This window comes from Oncorhynchus tshawytscha, linkage group LG29 (assembly GCF_018296145.1).
Source record: "Oncorhynchus tshawytscha isolate Ot180627B linkage group LG29, Otsh_v2.0, whole genome shotgun sequence".
Taxonomy (NCBI): Eukaryota; Metazoa; Chordata; class Actinopteri; order Salmoniformes; family Salmonidae; genus Oncorhynchus; species Oncorhynchus tshawytscha.
Genome location: NC_056457.1, coordinates 36,026,200 through 36,052,092, shown reverse-complemented (window position 1 = coordinate 36,052,092; position 25,893 = coordinate 36,026,200). Strand labels below are relative to the sequence as shown.

At 44.1% G+C, this 25,893-nt stretch overlaps 1 protein-coding gene across 1 annotated transcript in view; it reads left to right on the top strand.

The window, feature by feature from the left end:
• Positions 1-23,637, top strand: part of LOC112240730 (probable ubiquitin-conjugating enzyme E2 W-B) — a 32,697-nt gene extending 9,060 nt beyond the window's left edge. The window contains exons 3-6 of the mRNA XM_042308583.1: positions 13,981-14,083; positions 20,419-20,574; positions 21,888-21,963; positions 22,350-23,637. Of these exons, the coding sequence (XP_042164517.1) occupies positions 13,981-14,083; positions 20,419-20,574; positions 21,888-21,963; positions 22,350-22,363 (349 nt within the window). The 3' untranslated portion in view covers positions 22,364-23,637. The remainder of the gene's footprint in view (positions 1-13,980; positions 14,084-20,418; positions 20,575-21,887; positions 21,964-22,349) is intronic.
• Positions 23,638-25,893: the final 2,256 nt, after the last annotated feature.

The following is a 25,893-nucleotide window of genomic DNA, read 5'->3' as shown; positions in this document are numbered from 1 at the left end:
GCGACAGTGTAGTGTGTGCGACAGTGTAGTGTGTGCGACAGTGTAGTGTGTGCGACAGTGTAGTGTGTGCGACAGTGTAGTGCGACAGTGTAGTGCGACAGTGTAGTGCGACAGTGTAGTGCGACAGTGTAGTGCGACAGTGTAGTGCGACAGTGTAGTGCGACAGTGTAGTGCGACAGTGTAGTGTGTGCGACAGTGTAGTGTGTGCGACAGTGTAGTGTGTGCGACAGTGTAGTGTGTGCGACAGTGTAGTGCGACAGTGTAGTGCGACAGTGTAGTGCGACAGTGTAGTGCGACAGTGTAGTGCGACAGTGTAGTGTGTGCGACAGTGTAGTGTGTGCGACAGTGTAGTGTGTGCGACAGTGTAGTGCGACAGTGTAGTGCGACAGTGTAGTGTGTGCGACAGTGTAGTGTGTGCGACAGTGTAGTGCGACAGTGTAGTGTGTGCGACGGTGTAGTGTGTGCGACGGTGTAGTGCGACAGTGTAGTGCGACAGTGTAGTGTGTGCGACAGTGTAGTGTGTGCGACAGTGTAGTGCGACAGTGTAGTGTGTGCGACGTGTAGTGTGTGCGACGGTGTAGTGTGTGCGACGGTGTAGTGTGTGCGAGGTGTAGTGTGTGCGACGGTGTAGTGTGTGCGACAGTGTAGTGCGACAGTGTGGCGCGGCAGTGTAGCGTGAGGGTGGCGCGGCAGTGTAGCGTGAGAGTGGCGCGGCAGTGTAGCGTGAGGGTGGCGCGACAGTGTAGCGTGAGGGTGGCGCGGCAGTGTAGCGTGAGGGTGTCGCGGCAGTGTAGCGTGAGGGTGGCGCGACAGTGTAGCGTGAGGGTGGCGCGGCAGTGTAGCGTGAGGGTGGCGCTGCAGTGTATTTAGGGTAAGTATTGTAGCATAACTAAATTGGCAGGGAGTGAATAATATAGAATTATTTTAGGTTTCTGTGGTTCAGTAGATGGACTGATATATTTGTGTTTGTCGAAGCTTTAAATGGGCAATTCCATGGGTTATTGCTAGGGTTAGTTCAACCAAGTTCAACCCCTCCAAAATTGGTTATTTCCTTATTAAACATATTCATATATACCTTTGTGTGTATTTTCAAGTATACAGACTACATTTTAGCTTTTTATATATGCCAAATGTAATGTTATTGTTGCTTCAAAGTAGGATAAGGATTTTCAGTCAACCAGATTTCATAGCTTTTGGCAATGGCTCACAGAACTGGTTTTGGTTCTTGCCCCCATTGTGTTTCTGACCAAGTTCGAAAGGGTAATCAAACGAATGTTAGTCCGTTGAGTGCTAGTATAGAATTCTACAATCTCGTAAAGATAGAACGCTGATTTGGACAGGAAGTGTCACGTTTTTGAGGAAATGTTACTGTAGACGTGTTCACAGAATTCTGCTGAACCCTCCCCTAACCCGGACGACGCTGGGGCAATTGTGCGCCGCCCAATGGAACTCCCGATCGCAGCCGTTTGTGATATATCCCGGGATCGAACCCGGGTCTGTAGTGACGCCTCTAGCACTGCGATGGAGTGCCTTAGACCACTGCATCGCTCGGGAGTTTCCATGTGGTTGATGCCATTCCATGTGACTCCGTTCCAGCCATTTTTATGAGCCTTCCTCCGCTCGACAACCCTACCCCCCCTCATATTAAACTAGTTTAACCCTACCCCCCCCATATTAACCTTCCTCCACTCGACAACTACTAAAAACCAGACAGAAGCAAGCGGAAAGAAACGTGGAAGAACTGAATTTGACCAAAGAGTAGCTCTCGTTTTTTGTTGTTGTTGCTAACCCGTTTTCCCGTTGCAGAGTGCTTTATTCTGTCTGTTTGCTCTAAGGGATATTCAGACTGACAGACACACTGGTTAGCGGCATGCCTCCTTGTTTTAGTTCTGTTTTGATATCCTTCCCAGTAACAGCCATCCATTCTTGTCTGTTTCAAAAACATTGGCTTCTGATATAATCTTTCTCCATGAGAAGCACCCAAGCAAATCAATGGCGTCCGTGTGATTGAGGTCAAACAGAGATACGGTAGCATGTGTTAATGTTTATGGAACTGTGTGTGTGTGTGTGAGTGAGTACTCTCTGTCTCTAGATGTTGTTCCTGCCGTGTTGTTGTGGGTCGGGAGGAGGAAGAGAGGGGTGAGGAAGAGAGGGCGACGTGGTGTTGTGGGTCGGTGTCCCCGTCTTTACACATCTGTATGATAGTAGCATTAGATACCACTGTGTCATGACGTCACCCGAGTGCGTGCTCCTCGGGCCAATGTAAACAAGGAAAATATTAACCTAGTTTAACCCTACCCCCATATTAACCTAGTTTAACCCTACCCCCATATTAACCTAGTTTAACCCTACCCCCCATATTAAACTAGTTTAACCCTACCCCCATATTAAACTAGTTTAACCCTACCCCCCCATATTAACCTAGTTTAACCCCCCATATTAACCTAGTTTAACCCCCCATATTAACCTAGTTTAACCCTACCCCCATATTAAACTAGTTTAACCCTACCCCCCCATATTAACCTAGTTTAACCCTACCCCCATATTAACCTAGTTTAACCCTACCCCCCATATTAACCTAGTTTAACCCTACCCCCCATATTAAACTAGTTTAACCCTACCCCCCATATTAAACTAGTTTAACCCTACCCCCATATTAAACTAGTTTAACCCTACCCCCCATATTAAACTAGTTTAACCCTACCACCCCCCCATATTAACCTAGTTTAACCCTACCCCCATATTAAACTAGTTTAACCCTACCCCCCCCATATTAACCTAGTTTAACCCTACCACCCCCACCATATTAACCTAGTTTAACCCTACCCCCCATATTAAACTAGTTTAACCCTACACCCCCCCATATTAACCTAGTTTAACCCTACCCCCATATTAAACTAGTTTAACCCTACCACCCCCCCCATATTAAACTAGTTTAACCCTACCCCCCATATTAAACTAGTTTAACCCTACCCCCATATTAAACTAGTTTAACCCTACCCCCATATTAAACTAGTTTAACCCTACCCCCCATATTAAACTAGTTTAACCCTACACCCCCATATTAACCTAGTTTAACCCTACCCCCATATTAACCTAGTTTAACCCTACCACCCCCCCATATTAACCTAGTTTAACCCTACCCCCATATTAAACTAGTTTAACCCTACCCCCCATATTAACCTAGTTTAACCCTACCCCCCAACATAGTTTAACCCTACCCCCATATTAAACTAGTTTAACCCTACCCCCCCATATTAACCTAGTTTAACCCTACCCCCCCATATTAAACTAGTTTAACCCTACTACCCCATATTAAACTAGTTTAACCCTACCCCCCCATATTAAACTAGTTTAACCCTACCCCCCATATTAAACTAGTTTAACCCTACCCCCCCATATTAACCTAGTTTAACCCTACCCCCCATATTAAACTAGTTTAACCCTACCCCCATATTAAACTAGTTTAACCCTACCCCCATATTAAACTAGTTTAACCCTACCCCCATATTAAACTAGTTTAACCCTACCCCCATATTAACCTAGTTTAACCCTACCCCCATATTAAACTAGTTTAACCCTATCCCCCATATTAAACTAGTTTAACCCTACCCCCATATTAAACTAGTTTAACCCCCCCCCATATTAAACTAGTTTAACCCCCCCCCATATTAAACTAGTTTAACCCCAATTTATATTAAACTAGTTTAACCCTGTAAAACTAGTTTAACCCTACCCCCATATTAAACTAGTTTAACCCTACCCCCATATTAAACTAGTTTAACCCTACCCCCATATTAAACTAGTTTAACCCTACCCCCATATTAAACTAGTTTAACCCTTTCCATATTAACCTAGTTTAACCCTACCCCCCATATTAAACTAGTTTAACCCTACCCCCCATATTAAACTAGTTTAACCCTACCCCCCCCATATTAACCTAGTTTAACCCTACCCCCATATTAACCTAGTTTAACCCTCCCCCCATATTAACCTAGTTTAACCCTACCCCCATATTAAACTAGTTTAACCCCCCATATTAAACTAGTTTAACCCCCATATTAACCTAGTTTAACCCAACCCCCTCATATTAAACTAGTTTAACCCTACCCCCATATTAAACTAGTTTAACCCTACCCCCATATTAAACTAGTTTAACCCTACCCCCATATTAAACTAGTTTAACCCTACCCCCCATATTAAACTAGTTTAACCCTACCCCCCATATTAAACTAGTTTAACCCTGACCCCCCCATATTAACCTAGTTTAACCCTACCCCCCCATATTAAACTAGTTTATCCCTACCCCCATATTAAACTAGTTTAACCCTACCCCCCATATTAACCTAGTTTAACCCTACCCCCATATTAAACTAGTTTAACCCTTCCCCCATATTAACCTAGTTTAACCCTACCCCCCATATTAACCTAGTTTAACCCTACCCCCATATTAAACTAGTTTAACCCTACCCCCCATATTAAACTAGTTTAACCCTGATATTAAACTAGTTTAACCCTACCCCCATATTAAACTAGTTTAACCCTACCCCCCATATTAACCTAGTTTAACCCTACCCCCATATTAAACTAGTTTAACCCTACCCCCATATTAACCTAGTTTAACCCTGGCCCCCATTTTGTTTAACCCTGTTATTAATGTTTAACCCTACCCCCATATTAACCTAGTTTAACCCTACCCCCATATTAACCTAGTTTAACCCTACCCCCCCCATATTAACCTAGTTTAACCCTACCCCCCCCATATTAACCTAGTTTAACCCTACCCCCATATTAACCTAGTTTAACCCTACCCCCATATTAACCTAGTTTAACCCTACCCCCATATTAACCTAGTTTAACCCTACCCCCATATTAAACTAGTTTAACCCTACCCCCCATATTAAACTAGTTTAACCCTACCCCCCATATTAACCTAGTTTAACCCTACCCCCCATATTAACCTAGTTTAACCCTACCCCCATATTAACCTAGTTTAACCTTGTCAAAAATTATTCAAATTTAGTTGCCATTAGTATAATGTAACATGTCATGTGTGAAGTAGTTTTTTTTTTCATGTCTTCTTTTGGAACTAAACCTCCCTCTGCATTGCTTTAAACCACCTTTTGTTTTGGTGGTTTGGGCCTCATCTGCTCTGTCAGCGAAGTATTCCCATAGTTTGCTTCTGGAGCCAATTTTGTCAACAAGATGGAGGTATGTTTTCATTAGAAGCCTTGCTGTCTACATTTACTCTCTCGCTTGCTTCTCAAAATTGGCTCGCTGTGTCAGCTGCATGCTGATGTAGCCTGGCTAGTTTACGACTGAGAATTCAGATAAATGACCTGACAGACCTGATCCTCTTAATCCACGTATGATGCGAGACACATTTAGACAGAAGCACTGAAAGTAACATGACTTCTAGAAGAACAGTGTCGTTTTTCATGTTCTAGTATAGGAAAAGTACTGAGGTTTCGGGATACCGTGCAACACTAAGTCCAACAGTGTTGCTTCGCCCTTTCAATGGCCGCCATTTTGTTTCCATGTTATTGATGTAGCGTTACCATTGCGAATAGCTTTGTGTTCACAGGAACGTTATCTTCATAGCTGTTAATATAACATTTGAAATGTCGTTATCCTTTTGAAACTTTTGAGTGCCATGTTTACTGTACATTTTGTTATGTAAAAAAAAAAAATCTCACTTTTGTTTTTTTGTTTATTTATATGGGGGTAGCCTAGTGGTTAGAGTGGAGGGGCGGCAGGGTAGCCTAGTGGTTAGAGTGGAGGGGCGGCAGGGTAGCCTAGTGGTTAGAGTGGAGGGGCGGCAGGGTAGCCTAGTGGTTAGAGTGGAGGGGCGGCAGGGTAGCCTAGTGGTTAGAGTGGAGGGGCGGCAGGGTAGCCTAGTGGTTAGAGTGGAGGGGCGGCAGGGTAGCCTAGTGGTTAGAGTGGAGGGGCGGCAGGGTAGCCTAGTGGTTAGAGTGGAGGGGCGGCAGGGTAGCCTAGTGGTGGTTAGAGTGGAGGGGCGGCAGGGTAGCCTAGTGGTTAGAGTGGAGGGGCGGCAGGGTAGCCTAGTGGTTAGAGTGGAGGGGCGGCAGGGTAGCCTAGTGGTTAGAGTGGAGGGCGGCAGGGTAGCCTAGTGGTTAGAGTGGAGGGGCGGCAGGGTAGCCTAGTGGTTAGAGTGGAGGGCGGCAGGGTAGCCTAGTGGTTAGAGTGGAGGGGCGGCAGGGTAGCCTAGTGGTTAGAGTGGAGGGGCGGCAGGGTAGCCTAGTGGTTAGAGTGGAGGGGCGGCAGGGTAGCCTAGTGGTTAGAGTGGAGGGGCGGCAGGGTAGCCGAAAAGTTTCATGTTCAAATCCCCGAGCTGACAAGGTACAAATCTGTCGTTCTGCCCCTGAACAGGCAGTTAACCCACTGTTCCTAGGCCGTCATTGAAAATAAGAATTTGTTCTTAACTGACTTGCCTAGTTAAATAAAGGTAAAATAAAATAAAAATTTCACTTGCTTTGGTAATGTAAACTTATACTACATGACCAAAAGTATTATTCCAAAAGTTGAATTTGGAATAAGACGCTCATCGACATTCATAAGGAGTTGGTCCCCCCTCCTCTCTTCTGGGAAGGCTTTCTACTAGGTGTTGGAACGTTGCTGCTATAACAGCCTCCTCTCTTCTGGGAAGGCTTTCCTCTAGGTGTAGGAACAATGCTGCTATAACAGCCTCCACTCTTCTGGGAAGGCTTTCCACTAGATGTAGGAACATTGCTGCTATAACAGCCTCCTCTCTTCTGGGAAGGCTTTCCACTAGATGTTGGAACATTGCTGCTATAACAGCCTCCTCTCTTCTGGGAAGGCTTTCCACTAGATGTTGGAACATTGCTGCTATAACAGCCTCCTCTCTTCTGGGAAGGCTTTCCACTAGATGTTGGAACATTGCTGCTATAACAGCCTCCACTCTTCTGGGAAGGCTTTCCACTAGATGTTGGAACATTGCTGCTATAACAGCCTCCACTCTTCTGGGAAGGCTTTCCACTAGATGTTGGAACATTGCTGCTATAACAGCCTCCTCTCTTCTGGGAAGGCTTTCCACTAGATGTTGGAACATTGCTGCTATAACAGCCTCCACTCTTCTGGGAAGGCTTTCCACTAGATGTTGGAACAATGCTGCTATAACAGCCTCCACTCTTCTGGGAAGGCTTTCCACTAGATGTTGGAACAATGCTGCTATAACAGCCTCCACTCTTCTGGGAAGGCTTTCCACTCGATGTTGGAATGTTGCTGGGGGGACTTGTTTCCATTCAGCCACAAGAGCGTTAGTGAGGTCGGGCGCTGACGTTGGGTCATTAGGCCCGACTCGCAGTCACCGTTCCAATTGGTGGTTAAATAAAGGTGAGGAGAAAACCAAAAATGAATCCCAATGGCAAGTTCTTCCACACCGATCTTTTCAAACCATCTTCATTATGGACCTCGCTTTGTGCACGGGGGCATTGTCATGCCCAAACAGGAAAGGGTCTTCCCCAAACTGTTGCCACGTGTCTGTCTGTCTGTCTCTCTCTCTGTCTCTCTCTCTCTCTCTCTCTCTGTGTCTGTCTGACTCTCTGTCTCTCTGTCTCTCTCTCTCTCTCTCTCTCTGTGTCTGTCTCTTTCTGTCTCTCTCTCTCACTCACCCTCTCTCTGTCTGTCGGTCTGTCTCTCTGTCTGTCGATCTGTTTGTCTGTCTGTCTCGCTCTCTTTCCTCCTCAATTCAAGGGGCTTTATTGGCATGGGAAACATATGTTAACATTGCCAAAGCAAGAGAAATAGATAATAAACGAAAGTGAAAAGAACAATAAAAAGTAACAGTAAAACTTACTCACAAAAGAATAAATACATTTCAAATGTCATATTATGTGCAAATAGTTAAAAGTACAAAAGGGAAAATAAATTAACATAAATATGGGTTGTATATACAATGGTGTTTGTTGTGGCAACAGGTCACAAATCTTGCTGCTGTGATGGCACACTGGTATTTCACCCAGTAGATATGGGAGTTTCTCATAATTGGACGTTTTCTGTGGATCTGTGTAATCTGAGGGAAATATGTGTATCTAATATGGTCATACATTGGGCAGGAGGTTAGGAAGTGCAGCTCAGTTTCCACCTCATTTTGTGGGCAGTGAGCACATAGCCTGTCTTCTCTTGAGAGCCATGTCTGCCTACGTCTGCCTTTCTCAATTTTTAATTTATTTTTAATTTGACCTTTTATTTAACCAGGCAAGTCAGTTAAGAACACATTCTTATTTTCAATGACGGCCTGGGAACAGTGGGTTAACTGCCTGTTCAAGGGCAGAACGACAGATTTGTACCTTGTCAGCTCGGGGGTTTGAACTAACAACCTTCCGGTTACTAGTCCAACGCTCTTACCACTAGGCAAGGCTATGCTCACTGAGTCTGTACATAGTCAAAGCTTTCCTTAATTTTGGGTCAGTCACAGTGGTCAGGTATTCTGCCGCTGTGTACTCTCTGTTTAGGGCCAAATAGCATTCTAGGGGGCTGAATAATTTTGCACGCCCAATTTTTCAGTTTTTGATTTGTTAAAAAGGTTTGAAATATCCAATAAATGTCGTTCCACTTCATGATTGTGTCCCACTTGTTGTTGATTATTCACAAAAAAATACAGTTTTATATCTTTATGTTTGAAGGCTGAAATGTGGCAAAAGGTCGCAAAGTTCAAGGGGGCCGAATACTTTTTCAAGGCACTGTACATAACACCTAGACTAGTAAACACCCATAGACATACAAAACCCCTAGACAGGAACAAAAACACACACATCACCCATGTCACCCCCTGACCTAACCAAAATAATAAAGAAAACAAAGAATACTAAGATCAGGGCGTGACAGCATAATTCTGCTGTGTATGCATTATTTGGTGTTCTACGTTAAACTTCTGCATGCAGAGTTTCAATTTGGTGTTTGTCCCATTTTGTGAATTCTTGGTTGGTGAGCGGACCCCAGACCTCACAACCATAAAGGGCAATGGGTTCTATAACTGATTCAAGTATTTTTCGCCAGATCCTAATTGGTATGTTGAATTTTATGTTCCTTTTGATGGCATAGAAGGCTCTTCTTGCCTTGTCTCTCAGATCGTTCACAGCTTTGTGGAAGTTACCTGTGGCGCTGATGTTTAGGCCGAGGTACGTTTTTTGTGTGCTCTAGGGCAACGGTGTCTAGATGGAATTTGTATTTGTTGTCCTGGCAACTAGAACTTTTTTGGAACACTATTATTTTTGTCTTACTGAGATTTACTGTCAGGGCCCAGGTCTGACAGAATCTGTGCAGAATATCTAGGTGCTGCTGTAGGCCCTCCTTTGTTGGGGAGAGAAGCACCAGATCATCAGCAAACAGGAGACATTTGACTTCATATTCTAGTAGGGTGAGGACGGGTGCTGCAGACTGTTCTAGTGCCCGCGCCAATTCGTTCATATAGCAAAGCTGTCATCAAGGCAAAGGGTGGCTACTTTGAAGAATCTCAAATAAAACATATATTTTGAGTAGCTTAATAACACTGTTTTGGTTACTACATGATTCCATATGTGTTTGTTATTTTATAGCTTTGATGTCTTCACTATCATTCTACAATGTAGAAAATAGTAAAAATTAAGAAAAACCTTTGAATGAGTAGGTGTTTAAACTTTTGACTGGTACTGTACCCCACTTTGAAGAGGTTTGTTCTTACACTTCGTCCCTGTCTCACCCCACGGCAAAGTGTGAAGAAGTGTGTTTTTTTGTGTACATGTACATGGATTTTTATAATGTCAAATATTTTTTCCCCCAACCACTTTCCATCAATTTGTATAACCCTCATGCCAAATGAGTCTAAAGATTTTTATTTTTTATTAACATGAGAAGACTTTGTTTTGTTTGTTTGTCAGTTATGGTGTGCAGGGTGAATACGTCGTCTGTCGTATGATAATTTGATAAAAAGCCTTATTTGACATTTGCTCAGGATGTTGTTTTCACTGAGGAAATGTACTACTCTGCTGTTGATGATAATGCAGAGGATTTTCCCAAGGTTGCTGTTGACGAATATCCCACGGTAGTTATTGGAGTCAAATATGTCTCCACTTTTGTGGATTGGGGTAATCAGTCCTTGGTTCCACATTTTGGGGAAGATGCCAGAGCTAAGGATGATGTTAAAGAGTTTAAGTACAGCCAATTGGAATTTGTTGTCTGTATATTTTATCATTTCAATAAGGATACCATCAACACCACAGGCCTTTTTTGGTTGGAGGGTTTGTATTTTGTCCTGTAGTTCATTTAATGTAATTGGAGAATCCAGTGGGTTCTGGAATCTAGTGGGTTCTGGTAGTCTTTAATAGTTGATTCTAAAGATTTGTATTTGATTATGTATATGTTTGCTGTTTGTTCTTTGTTATAGAACCTGAAAAGATTGGAGAAGTGGTTTCTCCACACATCTCCATTTTGGGTAGATAACTCTTTGTGTTATTATTCAATTATTGTGCTTCAATTTTCCCAGAAGTGGTTAGATTCTATGGATTTTTCAATTACATTGAGTTGATTTCTGACGTGCTGTTCCTGATTTTTCCGTAGTGTATTTCTGTATTGTTTTAGTGATTCACCATAGTGAAGGAGTAGACTCCGGTTTTCTGGGTCTCTATATTTTTGGTTGGACGGGTTTCTCTATTTCTTTCTTAGGTTTTTGTATTCTTTGTCAAACCATTTGTGATTGTTGTTCATTGTCTTCTGTTTTACTGTTTGACATGTTTAGATTTGATAGGGTAGCTGAGAGGTCAAATATACTGTTTAGATTTGATAGGGTAGCTGAGAGGTCAAATATACTGTTTAGATTTGATAGGGTAGCTGAGAGGTCAAATATACTGTTTAGATTTGATAGGGTAGCTGAGAGGTCAAATATTCTGTTTAGATTTGATAGGGAAGCTGAGAGGTCAAATATACTGTTTAGATTTGATAGGGAAGCTGAGAGGTCAAATATACTGTTTAGATTTGATAGGGAAGCTGAGAGGTCAAATATACTGTTTAGATTTGATAGGGAAGCTGAGAGGTCAAATATACTGTTTAGATTTGATAGGGAAGCTGAGAGGTCAAATATACTGTTTAGATTTGATAGGGAAGCTGAGAGGTCAAATATACTGTTTAGATTTGATAGGGAAGCTGAGAGGTCAAATATACTGTTTAGATTTGATAGGGAAGCTGAGAGGTCAAATATACTGTTTAGATTTGATAGGGAAGCTGAGAGGTCAAATATACTGTTTAGATTTGATAGGGAAGCTGAGAGGTCAAATATACTGTTTAGATTTGATAGGGAAGCTGAGAGATCAAATATACTGTTTAGATTTGATAGGGAAGCTGAGAGGTCAAATATACTGTTTAGATTTGATAGGGAAGCTGAGAGGTCAAATATACTGTTTAGATTTGATAGGGAAGCTGAGAGGTCAAATATTCTGTTTAAATTTGATAGGGTAGCTGAGAGGTCAAATATACTGTTTAGATTTGATAGGGTAGCTGAGAGGTCAAATATACTGTTTAGATTTGATAGGGAAGCTGAGAGGTCAAATATACTGTTTAGATTTGATAGGGAAGCTGAGAGGTCAAATATACTGTTTAGATTTGATAGGGAAGCTGAGAGGTCAAATATACTGTTTAGATTTGATAGGGAAGCTGAGAGGTCAAATATACTGTTTAGATTTGATAGGGAAGCTGAGAGGTCAAATATACTGTTTAGATTTGATAGGGAAGCTGTGAGGTCAAATATACTGTTTAGATTTGATAGGGAAGCTGAGAGGTCAAATATACTGTTTAGATTTGATAGGGAAGCTGTGAGGTCAAATATACTGTTTAGATTTGATAGGGAAGCTGAGAGGTCAAATATACTGTTTAGATTTGATAGGGTAGCTGAGAGGTCAAATATACTGTTTAGATTTGATAGGGAAGCTGAGAGGTCAAATATACTGTTTAGATTTGATAGGGAAGCTGTGAGGTCAAATATACTGTTTAGATTTGATAGGGAAGCTGAGAGGTCAAATATACTGTTTAGATGTTCTCCTGCCAAGTTCACACCTTTACTATTACAGTGGAACATTTTGTCCAGGAAGTTTTCTAGAAGGGATTGAATTCGTTGTTCCCTAATTGTTTTTTGGTAGGTTTCCACACTACTTTCCTTCCATCTATGAATTACTTAATATTATTCAGTTCCTTTGTACATACCCAGTGTCCGACAGAGCTGCAGGAGTTGTGACCCGTTTGGGTTGGATGGAGAAGCTGTCTTCATTAACGTATGGGGATTCTAGTGGGGGGATATAGGTAGCACACAGGAGGACATTTTTCTCTGTTGAGATAATTTCATTTTGAATTTCTAGCCAAATGTAAAATGTTTCTGTTTTGATTAATTTTATGGAGTGAGTTAGGTCTGCTCTATACCAAATCAGCATACCCCCTGAGTCCCTTCCCTGTTTCACACCTGGTAGCTTGGTGGATGGGACTACCAGCTCTCTGTAACCTAGAGGGCAACCAGTGGGTCCATCTCCTCTATACCCCGTTTCAGACCTGGTAGCTTGGTGGATGGGACTACCAGCTCTCTGTAACCTAGAGGACAACCAGTGGGTCCATCTCCTCTATACCACCCACCTGGTAGTGTGGCGGATGGGACTACCATCTCTCTGTAACCTAGAGGACAACCAGTGGGTCCATCTCCTCTATACCACCCACCTGGTAGTTTGGTGGATAGGACTACCAGCTCTCTGTAACCTAGAGGACAACCAGTGGGTCCATCTCCTCTATACCACCCACCTGGTAGTGTGGTGGATGGGACTACCAGCTCTCTGTAACCTAGAGGGCAACCAGTGGGTCCATCTCCTCTATACCCCGTTTCAGACCTGGTAGTTTGGTGGATGGGACTACCAGCTCTCTGTAACCTAGAGGACAACCAGTGGGTCCATCTCCTCTATACCACCCACCTGGTAGTGTGGTGGATGGGACTACCAGCTCTCTGTAACCTAGAGGGCAACCAGTGGGTCCATCTCCTCTATACCAACCACCTGTTAGTGTGGTGGATGGGACTACCAGCCCTCTATAACCTAGAGGACAACCAGTGGGTCCGTCTCCTCTATACCATCCACCTGGTAGTGTGGTGGATGGGACTACCAGCTCTCTGTAACCTAGAGGACAACCAGTGGGTCCGTCTCCTCTATACCACCCACCTGGTAGTTTGGTGGATGGGACTACCAGCTCTCTGTAACCTAGAGGACAACCAGTGGGTCCGTCTCCTCTATACCACCCACCTGGTAGTGTGGTGGATGGGACTACCAGCTCTCTGTAACCTAGAGGGCAACCAGTGGGTCCGTCTCCTCTATACCAGGTTTCTTGTAGGATGACCATGTCTGTATTTCTGATTTCTTTGGTGAAGTCCAGGGTCCTGCTCTTTAGGCCAAAGGCAGATGATCTCAGGCCTTGGATATTCTAGGATGAGACAATGAAGGCTTTGTGTTCCATAAAGTGTCCAATGTTGTTAAGTCTTGTGGTTTGGCCTCAGGACAGTAAGTGTGAGCAGAGCCTGCTGCGCATCTGGTACATGCCATTGGCTTGGGCCTGTTTGCCTGCTCACGGCCTGGGCGTATGTGTGTGACTTTCATGTCGAGGCCCTCTTTGTGAGAGTGTGGGGGGCAGGAAGGGGCATAGGTCTGATCTGAGGGGGCCTAAATGGGGTGTGGGATGAGTAACCAAAAAAAGTGTTAAACAGATCAAAATATATTTTATTTGAGGTTCTTCCAAGTAGCCACCCTTTGCCTTGATGACAGCTTAGCACACTCTTGACATTCTCTCAACATGGTATAGGGTAGATGGACCCGCTGGTTGCCCTCTAGGTTACAGAGAGCTGGTAGTCCCAATCCAGGTGTGTCCAAACCTTTTGACTAGTACTGTGTGTGTTTGTGTATATATTTTAATATATTAATATCTTCTACCTTATTCATCTAGGTGGATTGTAGATATGGAAGGAGCCACGGGCACGCTCTACGAAGGAGAGAAATTTCAGCTGCTTTTCAAATTCAGTAGTCGGTATCCTTTCGATTCACCTCAGGTAAGTAGCTAGCTAGCCTAGCGCTTCCTCATTAATAAATAGTCATGTATATTTCTGTTGAATCAGTTAGCTAGGACACTCAATGACACAAGATCCATGCTCTGTCAGTAGGCTGGCTGAGTGGGTATGTTGCTTAGTAACAGGTAGTTTGGCTGAGTGGATATGTTTGGGTATGTATGTTTGTGTTAACAACCCTCCAGGCAAGCTTCAATGCCATTACAACTCTCCTTCCGTGGCCTCCAATTGCTCTTAAATACAAGTAAAACTAAATGCATGCTCTTCAACCGATCGCTACCTGCACCTGCTCGCCTATCCAACATCACTACACTGGACGGCTCTGACTTAGAATACGTGGACAACTACAAATACCTAGGTGTCTGGTTAGACTGTAAACTCTCCTTCCAGACCCATATCAAACATCTCCAATCCAAAGTTAAATCTAGAATTGGCTTCCTATTTCGCAACAAAGCATCCTTCACTCATGCTGCCAAACATACCCTTGTAAAACTGACCATCCTACCAATCCTCGACTTTGGCGATGTCATTTACAAAATAGCCTCCAATAACCTACTCAACAAATTGGATGCAGTCTATCACAGTGCAATCCGTTTTGTCACCAAAGCCCCATATTCTACCCACCATTGCGACCTGTACGCTCTCGTTGGCTGGCCCTCGCTTCCTACTCGTCGCCAAACCCACTGGCTCCATGTCATCTACAAGACCCTGCTAGGTAAAGTCCCACCCTTATCTCAGATCGCTGGTCACCATAGCATCTCCCACCTGTAGCACACGCTCCAGCAGGTATATCTCTCTAGTCACCCCCAAAACCAATTCTTTCTTTGGCTGCTTTAAGCACCAACTGTCAGAGCAGCTCACAGATTACTGCACCTGTACATAGCCCACCTATAATTTAGCCCAAACAACTACCTCTTTCCCTACTGTATTTAATTAATTAATTTATTTTGCTCCTTTGCACCCCATTATTTTTATTTCTACTTTGCACATTCTTCCATTGCAAATCTACCATTCCAGTGTTTTACTTGCTATATTGTATTTACTTTGCCACCATGGCCTTTTTTTGCCTTTACCTCCCTTATCTCCCCTCATTTGCTCACATTGTATATATACTTGTTTATACTGTATTATTGACTGTATGTTTGTTTTACTCCATGTGTAACTCTGTGTTTTTGTTTGTGTCGAACTGCTTTGCTTTATCTTGGCCAGGTCGCAATTGTAAATGAGAACTTGTTCTCAACTTGCCTACCTGGTTAAATAAAGGTTAAATAAAAATAAAAAAATTAAAATGTTGCTTAGTAACAGGTTGTTTGGCTGAGTGGGTATGTTGCTTAGTAACAGGTCGTTTGGCTGAGTGGGTATGTTGCTTAGTAACAGGTCGTTTGGCTGAGTGGGTATGTTGCTTAGTAACAGGTTGTTTGGCTGAGTGGTATGTTGCTTAGTAACAGGTCATTTGGCTGAGTGGTATGTTGCTTAGTAACAGGTCATTTGGCTGAGTGGTATGTTGCTTAGTAACAGGTCATTTGGCTGAGTGGGTATGTTGCTCAGTAACAGATAATTTGGCTGAGTGGGTATGTTGCTTAGTAACAGGTAATTTGCCTTAGTGGGTATGTTGCTATGAATATTAATTTATTCTAGAACTCACTCCCCTGGGTCATATTAATTTATTCTAGAACTCACTCCCCTGGATCATACTAATTTATTCTAGAACTCACTCCCCTGGATCATACTAATTTATTCTAGAACTCACTCCCCTGGATCATATTCATTTATTCTAGAGCTCACTCCCTGTATCATATTCATTTATTCTAGAACTCACTCCCCTGGATCATATTAATTTATTCTAGAACTCACTCCCCTGGATCATATTAATTTATTCTAGAACTCACTCCCCTGGATCATACTAATTTATTCTAGAACTCACTCCCCTGGATCATACTAATTTATTCTAGAACTCACTCCCCTGGATCATACTAATTTATTCTAGAACTCACTCCCCTGGATCATATTCATATTAATTTATTCTAGAACTCACTCCCCTGGATCATATTCATTTATTCTAGAACTCACTCCCTGGATCATATTCATTTATTCTAGAACTCACTCCCCTGGATCATATTCATTTATTCTAGAACTCACTCCCCTGGATCATATTCATTTATTCTAGAACTCACTCCCCTGGATCATATTAATTTTTTCTAGAACTCACTCCCTGGATCATATTAATTTATTCTAGAACTCACTCCCTGGATCATACTAATTTATTCTAGAACTCACTCCCCTGGATCATACTAATTTATTCTAGAACTCACTCCCTGGATCATACTAATTTATTCTAGAACTCACTCCCTGGATCATACTAATTTATTCTAGAACTCACTCCCCTGGATCATATTCATATTAATTTATTCTAGAACTCACTCCCCTGGATCATATTAATTTATTCTAGAACTCACTCCCCTGGATCATATTCATTTATTCTAGAACTCACTCCCCTGGATCATATTCATTTATTCTAGAGCTCACTCCCCTGGATCATATTAATTTATTCTAGAACTCACTCCCCTGGATCATATTAATTTATTCTAGAACTCACTCCACTGGATCATATTAATTTCTTCTAGAACTCACTCCCTGGATCATATTAATTTATTCTAGAACTCACTCCCATGGATCATATAATTTTTTTCTAGAACTCACTCCCTGGATCATATTAATTTATTCCAGAACTCACTCCCTGGATCATATTAATTTTTTCTAGAACTCACTCCCTGGATCATATTAATTTATTCTAGAACTCACTCCCCTGGATCATATTCATTTATTCTAGAACTCACTCCCCTGGATCATATTCATATTAATTTATTCTAGAACTCACTCCCTGGATCATATTCATTTATTCTAGAACTCACTCCCCTGGATCATACTAATTTATTCTAGAACTCACTCCCCTGGATCATATTCATATTAATTTATTCTAGAACTCACTCCCTGGATCATATTCATTTATTCTAGAGCTCACTCCCCTGGATCATATTCATTTATTCTAGAACTCACTCCCCTGGATCATATTAATTTATTCTAGAACTCATTCCCCTGGATCATATTAATTTATTCTAGAGCTCACTCCCCTGGATCATATTAATTTATTCTAGAGCTCACTCCCCTGGATCATATTCATTTATTCTAGAACTCACTCCCTGGATCATATTAATTTTTTCTAGAACTCACTCCCCTGGATCATATTAATTTATTCTAGAACTCACTCCCCTGGATCATATTCATTTATTCTAGAACTCACTCCCCTGGATCATATTCATTTATTCTAGAACTCACTCCCTGGATCATATTAATTTATTCTAGAACTCATTCCCCTGGATCATATTAATTTATTCTAGAACTCACTCCACTGGATCATATTAATTTATTCTAGAACTCACTCCCCTGGATCATACTAATTTATTCTAGAACTCACTCCCCTGGATCATACTAATTTATTCCAGAACTCACTCCCCTGGATCATACTAATTTATTCTAGAACTCACTCCCCTGGATCATATTAATTTATGATCTCCTCTATATGATTAATTTCTCTCTCTTGCGCGCGCGCCGTCTCTCTCTCGCGCGCGCCGTCTCTCTCTCGCGCGCGCCGTCTCTCTCTCGCGCGCGCCGTCTCTCTCTCGCGCGCGCCGTCTCTCTCTCGCGCGCGCCGTCTCTCTCTCGCGCGCGCCGTCTCTCTCTCGCGCGCGCCGTCTCTCTCTCGCGCGCGCCGTCTCTCTCTCGCGCGCCTCTCTCTCTCGCGCGCCCGTCTCTCTCTCGCGCGCGTCTTTCTCTCGCGCGCGCCGTCTCTCTCTCTCGCGCGCCGTCTCTCTCTCTCGCGCGCCGTCTTCTCTCTCTCGCGCGCTCTCTCTCTCTCGCGCGCGCCGTCTCTCTCTCTCTCGCGCGCCGTCTCTCTCTCTCTCGCGCGCTCTCTCTCTCTCTCTCGCGCCGTCTCTCTCTCTCTCTCTCTCGCGCGTCTCTCTCTCTCTCTCTCGCGCGCGCCGTCTCTCTCTCTCTCTCTCTCTCTCTCTCGCGCGCGCGCGCCGTCTCTCTCTCTCGCGCGCGCGCCGTCTCTCTCTCTCGCGCGCGCGCCGTCTCTCTCTCGCGCGCGCGCCGTCTCTCTCTCGCGCGCGCGCCGTCTCTCTCTCGCGCGCGCGCCGTCTCTCTCTCGCGCGCGCGCCGTCTCTCTCTCGCGCGCGCGCCGTCTCTCTCTCGCGCGCGCCGTCTCTCTCTCGCGCGCGCGCCGTCTCTCTCTCGCGCGCGCGCCGTCTCTCTCTCTCGCGCGCGCCGTCTCTCTCTCTCTCTCGCGCGCGCCGTCTCTCTCTCTCTCGCGCGCGCGCCGTCTCTCTCTCTCTCTCGCGCGCGCCGTCTCTCTCTCTCTCTCTCGCGCGCGCCGTCTCTCTCTCTCGCGCGCCGTCTCTCTCTCGCGCGCGCCGTCTCTCTCTCGCGCGCGTCTCTCTCTCGCGCGCGCCGTCTCTCTCTCGCGCGCGCGCCGTCTCTCTCTCGCGCGCGCCGTCTCTCTCTCGCGCGCGCGCCGTCTCTCTCTCGCGCGCGCGCCGTCTCTCTCTCTCGCGCGCGCGCCGTCTCTCTCTCTCTCGCGCCGTCTCTCTCTCGCGCGCGCCGTCTCTCTCTCTCGCGCGCCGTCTCTCTCTCGCGCGCGCCGTCTCTCTCTCTCGCGCGCGCGCCGTCTCTCTCTCTCGCGCGCGCGCCGTCTCTCTCGCGCGCGCGCCGTCTCTCTCGCGCGCGCGCGCCGTCTCTCTCTCGCGCGCGCGCCGTCTCTCTCTCGCGCGCGCGCCGTCTCTCTCTCGCGCGCGCCTCTCTCTCGCGCGCCGTCTCTCTCTCGCGCGCGCGCCGTCTCTCTCTCGCGCGCCGCCTCTCTCGCGCGCGCCGCTCTCTCTCTCGCGCGTGCCGCCTCTCTCGCGCAACACCCCACACCTCATACCCCCAGCACAACACTACCACCTCATACCCCCAGCACAACAACACACCACAGATAACTACCACCTCATACCCCCAGCACAACAACACACCACAGATAACTACCACCTCATACCCCCAGCACAACAACACACCATAGATAACTACCACCTCATACCCCCAGCACAACAACCCCCCACCACAGATAACTACCACCTCATACCCCCAGCACAACAACACATCACAGATAACTACCACCTCATACCCCCAGCACAACAACACACCACAGATAACTACCACCTCATACCCCCAGCACAACAACACACCACAGATAACTACCACCTCATACCCCCAGCACAACAACACACCACAGATAACTACCACCTCATACCCCCAGCACAACAACCCCCCACACAGATAACTACCACCTCATACCCCCAGCACAACAACACATCACAAATAACTACCACCTCATACCCCCAGCACAACAACACATCACAAATAACTACCACCTCATACCCCCAGCAACACCCCACAGATAACTACCACCTCATACCCCCAGCACAACACCACACCACAGATAACTACCACCACATACCCCCAACACAACAACACCCCACAGATAACTACCACCTCATACCCCCAGCACAACAACACACCATAGATAACTACCACCTCATACCCCCAGCACAACAACACACCACAGATAACTACCACCTCATACCCCCAGCACAACAACACACCATAGATAACTACCACCACATACCCCCAGCACAACAACACACCATAGATAACTACCACCTCATACCCCCAGCACAACAACACACCACAGATTGGGTGTGTTTGTAATTGTTTGGGTGTTGTAAGTGAATGGATGTATCAGTGTGTGTGTACACGTGGCTCTTAAAATATATATCTCTCTCTGTCTCTTTCTCTCTGTCTCTCTCTCTGTCAATCTCTCTCTCTCTGTCTCTCTCTCCCTCTGTCTCTCTCTCTCCCCTCTCTCTGTCTCTCTCTCTTTCCCCCTCCCCTCTCTCTCTTTCCCCCTCCCCTCTCTCTCCTCCCATCATGTGAGGCACTCTTCTCCTAATCCCCCAGCCTCATGTTGCTGTATAGAGCTAAGCCCAGGCTTACAGTCCAAGGCTCATTATTTTTTGCTATTAATGTGAAAATCTAAACTCATTCCGGCCGACTATTTTCCTAATTCAGCTTCCCCCCCCCCAACCCACACAAGCCTACAAATAGAGGTCAAAACATAACATGCCGTTGTACAGATGCAAAGTAGATGGATCTCTCTTTTTAAACTATGAACATTGATGTGTCTAATCTTGATGTTGTTGTTGTTTTTCTGTCCCCCTGTTCAGGTAATGTTCACGGGAGAGAATATACCTGTACATCCTCACGTTTATAGCAACGGTCACATCTGTCTATCCATACTAACTGAAGACTGGTCACCAGCCCTCTCAGTGCAGTCAGTCTGTCTCAGCATTATCAGCATGTTGTCCAGCTGCAATGAAAAGGTAATGGGGCAACAACAGACCCTTGGGGATCGATAGAGTGACTATTTAAAAAAAAAAAAAGTGTATTATTATTTATTCAAACTGTAATGGGCAATTGACCATAAATAAACCATATGAAAATAAATGCCTGTCCCTGTTTCGCTGTGAGCGAGCCAATCCCTATGGAGGAGAGATGCACATTCTAATAAAACATGTCAATATGCTAGCTAGTGGTGCCTAGCATTCCTCTCTGCTAGCCAACTGTAGACATGTCAATATGCTAGCTAGTGGCTCCTAGCATTCCTCTCTGCTAGCCAACTGTAGACATGTCAATATGCTAGCTAGTAGTGCCTAGCATTCCTCTCTGCTAGCCAACTGTAGACATGTCAATATGCTAGCTAGTGGCTCCTAGCATTCCTCTCTGCTAGCCAACTGTAGACATGTCAATATGCTAGCTAGTAGTGCCTAGCATTCCTCTCTGCTAGCCTACTGTATACATGTCAATATGCTAGCTAGTGACTACTGTTGATAGTCTGCAAAAAGACTCCTAGCATTCCTCTCTGCTAGCCAACTGTAGACATGTCAATATGCTAGCTAGTAGCTCCTAGCATTCCTCTTGGCTAGCCTACTGTAGACATGTCAATATGCTAGCTAGTAGTGCCTAGCATTCCTTTCTGCTAGCCTACTGTATACATGTCAATATGCTAGCTAGTGACTACTGTTGATAGTCTGCAAAAAGACTCCTAGCATTCCTCTCTGCTAGCCTACTGTAGACATGTCAATATCTCTTTTGGAAAGATATATTATAGGGGCAGCGTCTTGTTTTGAGATGGGGGAACAAAATTATTCAAATGACAGGCCTACTTTAGGAACAAAGTATATAGAGTATAGAGAGAGAACTACCGTTACTAGCTGAGTATAGAGAGAACTACGGTTACTAGCTGAGAATAGAGAGAACTACGGTTACTTGCTGAGTATAGAGAACTGGCATCACAGCTGGTGTTCACTGTCTAAACTCAGTAGAGCCCCCTGCTGTTGTTAATCAGGCATCACAGCTGGTGTTCACTGATCTCACTGTGTGAAAATAATCCTAATAGTAGTGCATATAATGATGTGCTCTGTGGTGAAGTTTCACCTAGGTACAGATCGAGGATCAGCTTCCCCTTTCGCCAATCCTAACCTTAACCATTTGTGAGGGAAATGCAGAACTAACCCCAGATCAGTTCTTATGGACCCTACTCTGAATGATGTTGCCTCTCTGCATGCCGTGTTTATACCAGCACTTCTCTGATGGTGACGGTTGTGTCTCTCTCTCTCTCTGTTTCTCTCTGCAGAGACGGCCACCCGATAACTCCTTTTACGTAAGAACATGTAACAAAAACCCAAAGAAAACAAAATGGTGGTATCACGGTGAGTAATTATTAATTTAACTTGGGAAATCAGTTGAGAACAAATTCTTATTTACAATGACGACGTACCAGGGGAACAGTGAGTTTCAGGGGTTGGAACCACAGATTTTGACCTTGTCAGCTTGGGGATTCGATCTAGCCCAACGCTCTAACCACTAGGCTACCTGCCCTGTAGCCAGGTATTAGATAAGCATGTGTAATATGTAAGGTGTTAAAACATTCCATCCTCACTCAGACGTTAGACAGGTAATCCTGTCTAGTTGATGGTAATGGGGAGGGGGGGAGTGTACCTAAATCCAGACTAGATTATGTAATGAATCGGTACGTAAGCAACAGGAAACACTCATGTCAGTGTATTTGATACTGAAAGTGTGTTTTCTTTCACAGATGATACGTGCTAATAAACGTTGTAATAGTTCCAGAAGAAAGAAGGCCTACTGAACCGCATAAAGCACTTTTGAATCATACGACAGTCACTGAACTCTGACCTTTTTGACTGGAACAATGGACACCATGATGCGCTGGAGAGACTGTTTGAACTGCATTTCCCAGAGGGCAGTTGGGTGCATGTTTTTAGCCGGTTGTAATATACAAATAAAATAAATTAAGAATCGTTACGTGTACCAACAATGGATTGTTTTTGCAACAAAAAAGGTCACTATGCAGCCAGCGAGAAAAAATGGTTTCGTAGTGAGATTATTATTGTTATCGTTTTAAGATGATTCTTGTTTCCTTTTGTGTTTGTTTGGGTACATTTAAAAGGTTGTCATTATGTGCTGTGCAATACAACAGTGGATGCATGGTTGGGCCCTAACAAAGATATCTGGAAGGGATTTCAGCATCTTAACCCCCAGAAAATACTTCAGCTTTTTTTTTTTTTTTTTTTTTTTTTTTTTGGTCTGATATTCAATGCACTGTGACGATATGTAGAGCTACATCAGCTCAATGTTATTATTCCAAAGGTTCAACTTCTACTGTAAAACCACAAACAACACCACTTCTCTGCAGCTGATAGAAGGGGGTTTTCAAGTTGTTTTACATTTCACTGTTTAATCAAGAGTAGTACAGTTCTCTTCCTCTCCGCCTTCCATCTTTCAAGGACAGACTTGATTTCAGAAGTTGTCTGTCTTGTTTTGACTATAGCAGCGTTTCCCAAACTCGGTCCTGGGGCCCCCCCAGTGCACGTTTAGTTTTTTTTTTTCACTGACACTTCCACAGATGATTCGAATCATCTAGCTTGGATCATTTGAATCCGCTGTGTAGTGTTAGGGGCAAACACCAAAATGTTGGGGTCCTGAGGACCGAGTTTGGGAAACGCTGGACTAGAGTATTGGTACTGACCAGGTTGATGATGGTTATAACTCTTTAGGCTGCGTTTACACAGGCAGACCAATTCTGACTTTTTTTTTTTTTTGCCACTAATTGGTCTTTTGACCAATCGGATCGGATATTTTGCCCATAATTGGACTGCCTGTGTAAACGCAGCCTTTATGTACCTCTTCACAATAATATGGTCTGAACTCATGTACTGGTGTTCGCAGGTCCATTCTGTAAAGAGGTGTAAGGCCATTCAACGAATGTCTGTGTTGTCGTCCATTTTTATTTGTTTGATTTAGTATTTGTCTTGATGAGATTTAGTTGCTTTTATCAACAACAACAAAAAATTATTTTACCATGTTTGTCTTTGTCTTTTTTTTGTGTGGTTTTTTTCAGCTAGCTGACACTTTTTTTTTTTTAAAGGGGAAGGATGATTTATGGTTGTATGTTTTAATGCCTTGTTTAATTTAAAATCTAGTGGTAGTAACAGTGAAATTAATTTGACTACTGTTAAGACGAGGCTAGATTGATTCCCTGGTCACAGATTGACTCGGTTGCTTTTTGTTTTGTTTTTTTGACAATACGAGAAGAGAAGAAGAAAAAAATCCTGTGAGATATTTTGAAATTAACTATATTTTCACCAAAAGGGACTTGTTATGTTGTGAAATCTATAACATGTCTGAAACTATTGTTGCTATATACATATATACACTTTCTTTAGAAATCGTGGAGATGAATGAGATGAAGTAAGGAATGGATTCATTTTCCGCATGTTGTAGCTGTGTGACTATTTTAATAGGAGCGTTTTTATTATTTTCCTCTTTAGTGTTTCTGCTAAATAGTACGCTGTCGTCGGTTAGATTCCATTTCAATTCCAGTCAATTCAGAAAGTAAACCAAAATTTGAAGAAAAAAAAATCCACATTTTCCTCATTGAACAGCATTGAATGGAATTGAAATTAGAATTGTCATTTCGGTGTTCTTCCTGAATTGAACCCTTTTCCCCTGGATGTAGTTTCTCATCAACACATCTACTGTTGGTCTGAAGGGCAGTTAAGAACTGTAGGGAAGCACCTTGCTATTTCTCTTCGTTATCACACTTGGTTACAACACTCATAGGTTGCATTTATACAGGCAAGCCCAATATACCCACACAATATCTGATTGGTCAAAATACCAATTAGTGGCAAAGGAGCTGATCTGATTGGTCAAAATACCATTTAGTGGTAAAAGACCAGAACTGGTCTGCTTGTGTAAATGCACCCGCAGTGTAACTCTCTACCACAGGACATTGGTGGGAGGAGCTATAGGAGGCTGGGATGGATTAAATTAAAACGATATAAAACACATCAAGTGATGACCCTGTCTTCCTATAGTTGTTCCCAGCAGCCTCCACTGCTATGTACATACCATCTTATGTTGTTGTTGGTTACAATGGGAGGGAATCAGCTGCTGTGGCATCCTATTCCCTATGTAGTGAACTACTTTAGACCAGAACCCTATGGCTCCCTGTGTAGTGAACTACTTTAGACCAGAACCCTATGGCTCACTGTGTAGTGAACTACTTTAGACCAGAACCCTATGGCTCACTGTGTAGTGAACTACTTTAGACCAGAACCCTATGGCTCACTGTGTAGTGAACTACTTTAGACCAGAACCCTATGGCTCCCTGTGTAGTGAACTACTTTAGACCAGAACCCTATGGCTCACTGTGTAGTGAACTACTTTAGACCAGAACCCTATGGCTCACTGTGTAGTGAACTACTTTAGACCAGAACCCTATGGCTCCCTGTGTAGTGCACTACTTTAGACCAGAACCCTATGGCTCACTGTGTAGTGAACTACTTTAGACCAGAACCCTATGACACCCTATTCCCTATATAGTGCACTACTTTTGACCAGAGCCCTATGGCACCTTATTCCCTATATAGTGCACTACTTTAGACCAGAGCCCTATGGCACCCTATTCCCTATATAGTGCACTACTTTAGATCAGAGCCCTATGGCACCCTATTCCCTATATAGTGCACTACTTTAGATCAGAACCCTATGGCACCCTATTCCCTATATAGTGCACTACTTTAGATCAGAACCCTATGGACTCAAATGTAATGCACTATGAAGGGAATAGGTCAGGTGCCATTTTGTGGATTCAGCCTGTGTGTTGCAGGTGCTCTCTCGTCGTTTCCTGACTTCAACCACTCTATTCCTGTAGTTCTGTCCTGTCGCCATTCATTCAGAAAATCCCTCCCATACTGGTTGGTGTTGCATCCTTCCCATGCTGGTTGGTGTTGCATCTCTTCCCATGCTGGTTGGTGTTGTATCCTTCCCATGCTGGTTGGTGTTGCATTCTTCCCATGCTGGTTGGTGTTTTATCCTTCCCATGCTGGTTGGTGTTGCATCTCTTCCCATGCTGGTTAGTGTTGTATCCTTCCCATGCTGGTTGGTGTTTTATCCTTCCCATGCTGGTTGGTGTTGCATCTCTTCCCATGCTGGTTGGTGTTGCATCTCTTCCCATGCTGGTTAGTGTTGGATCCTTCCCATGCTGGTTGGTGTTGCATCCTTCCCATGCTGGTTGGTGTTGCATCTCTTCCCATGCTGGTTGGTGTTGCATC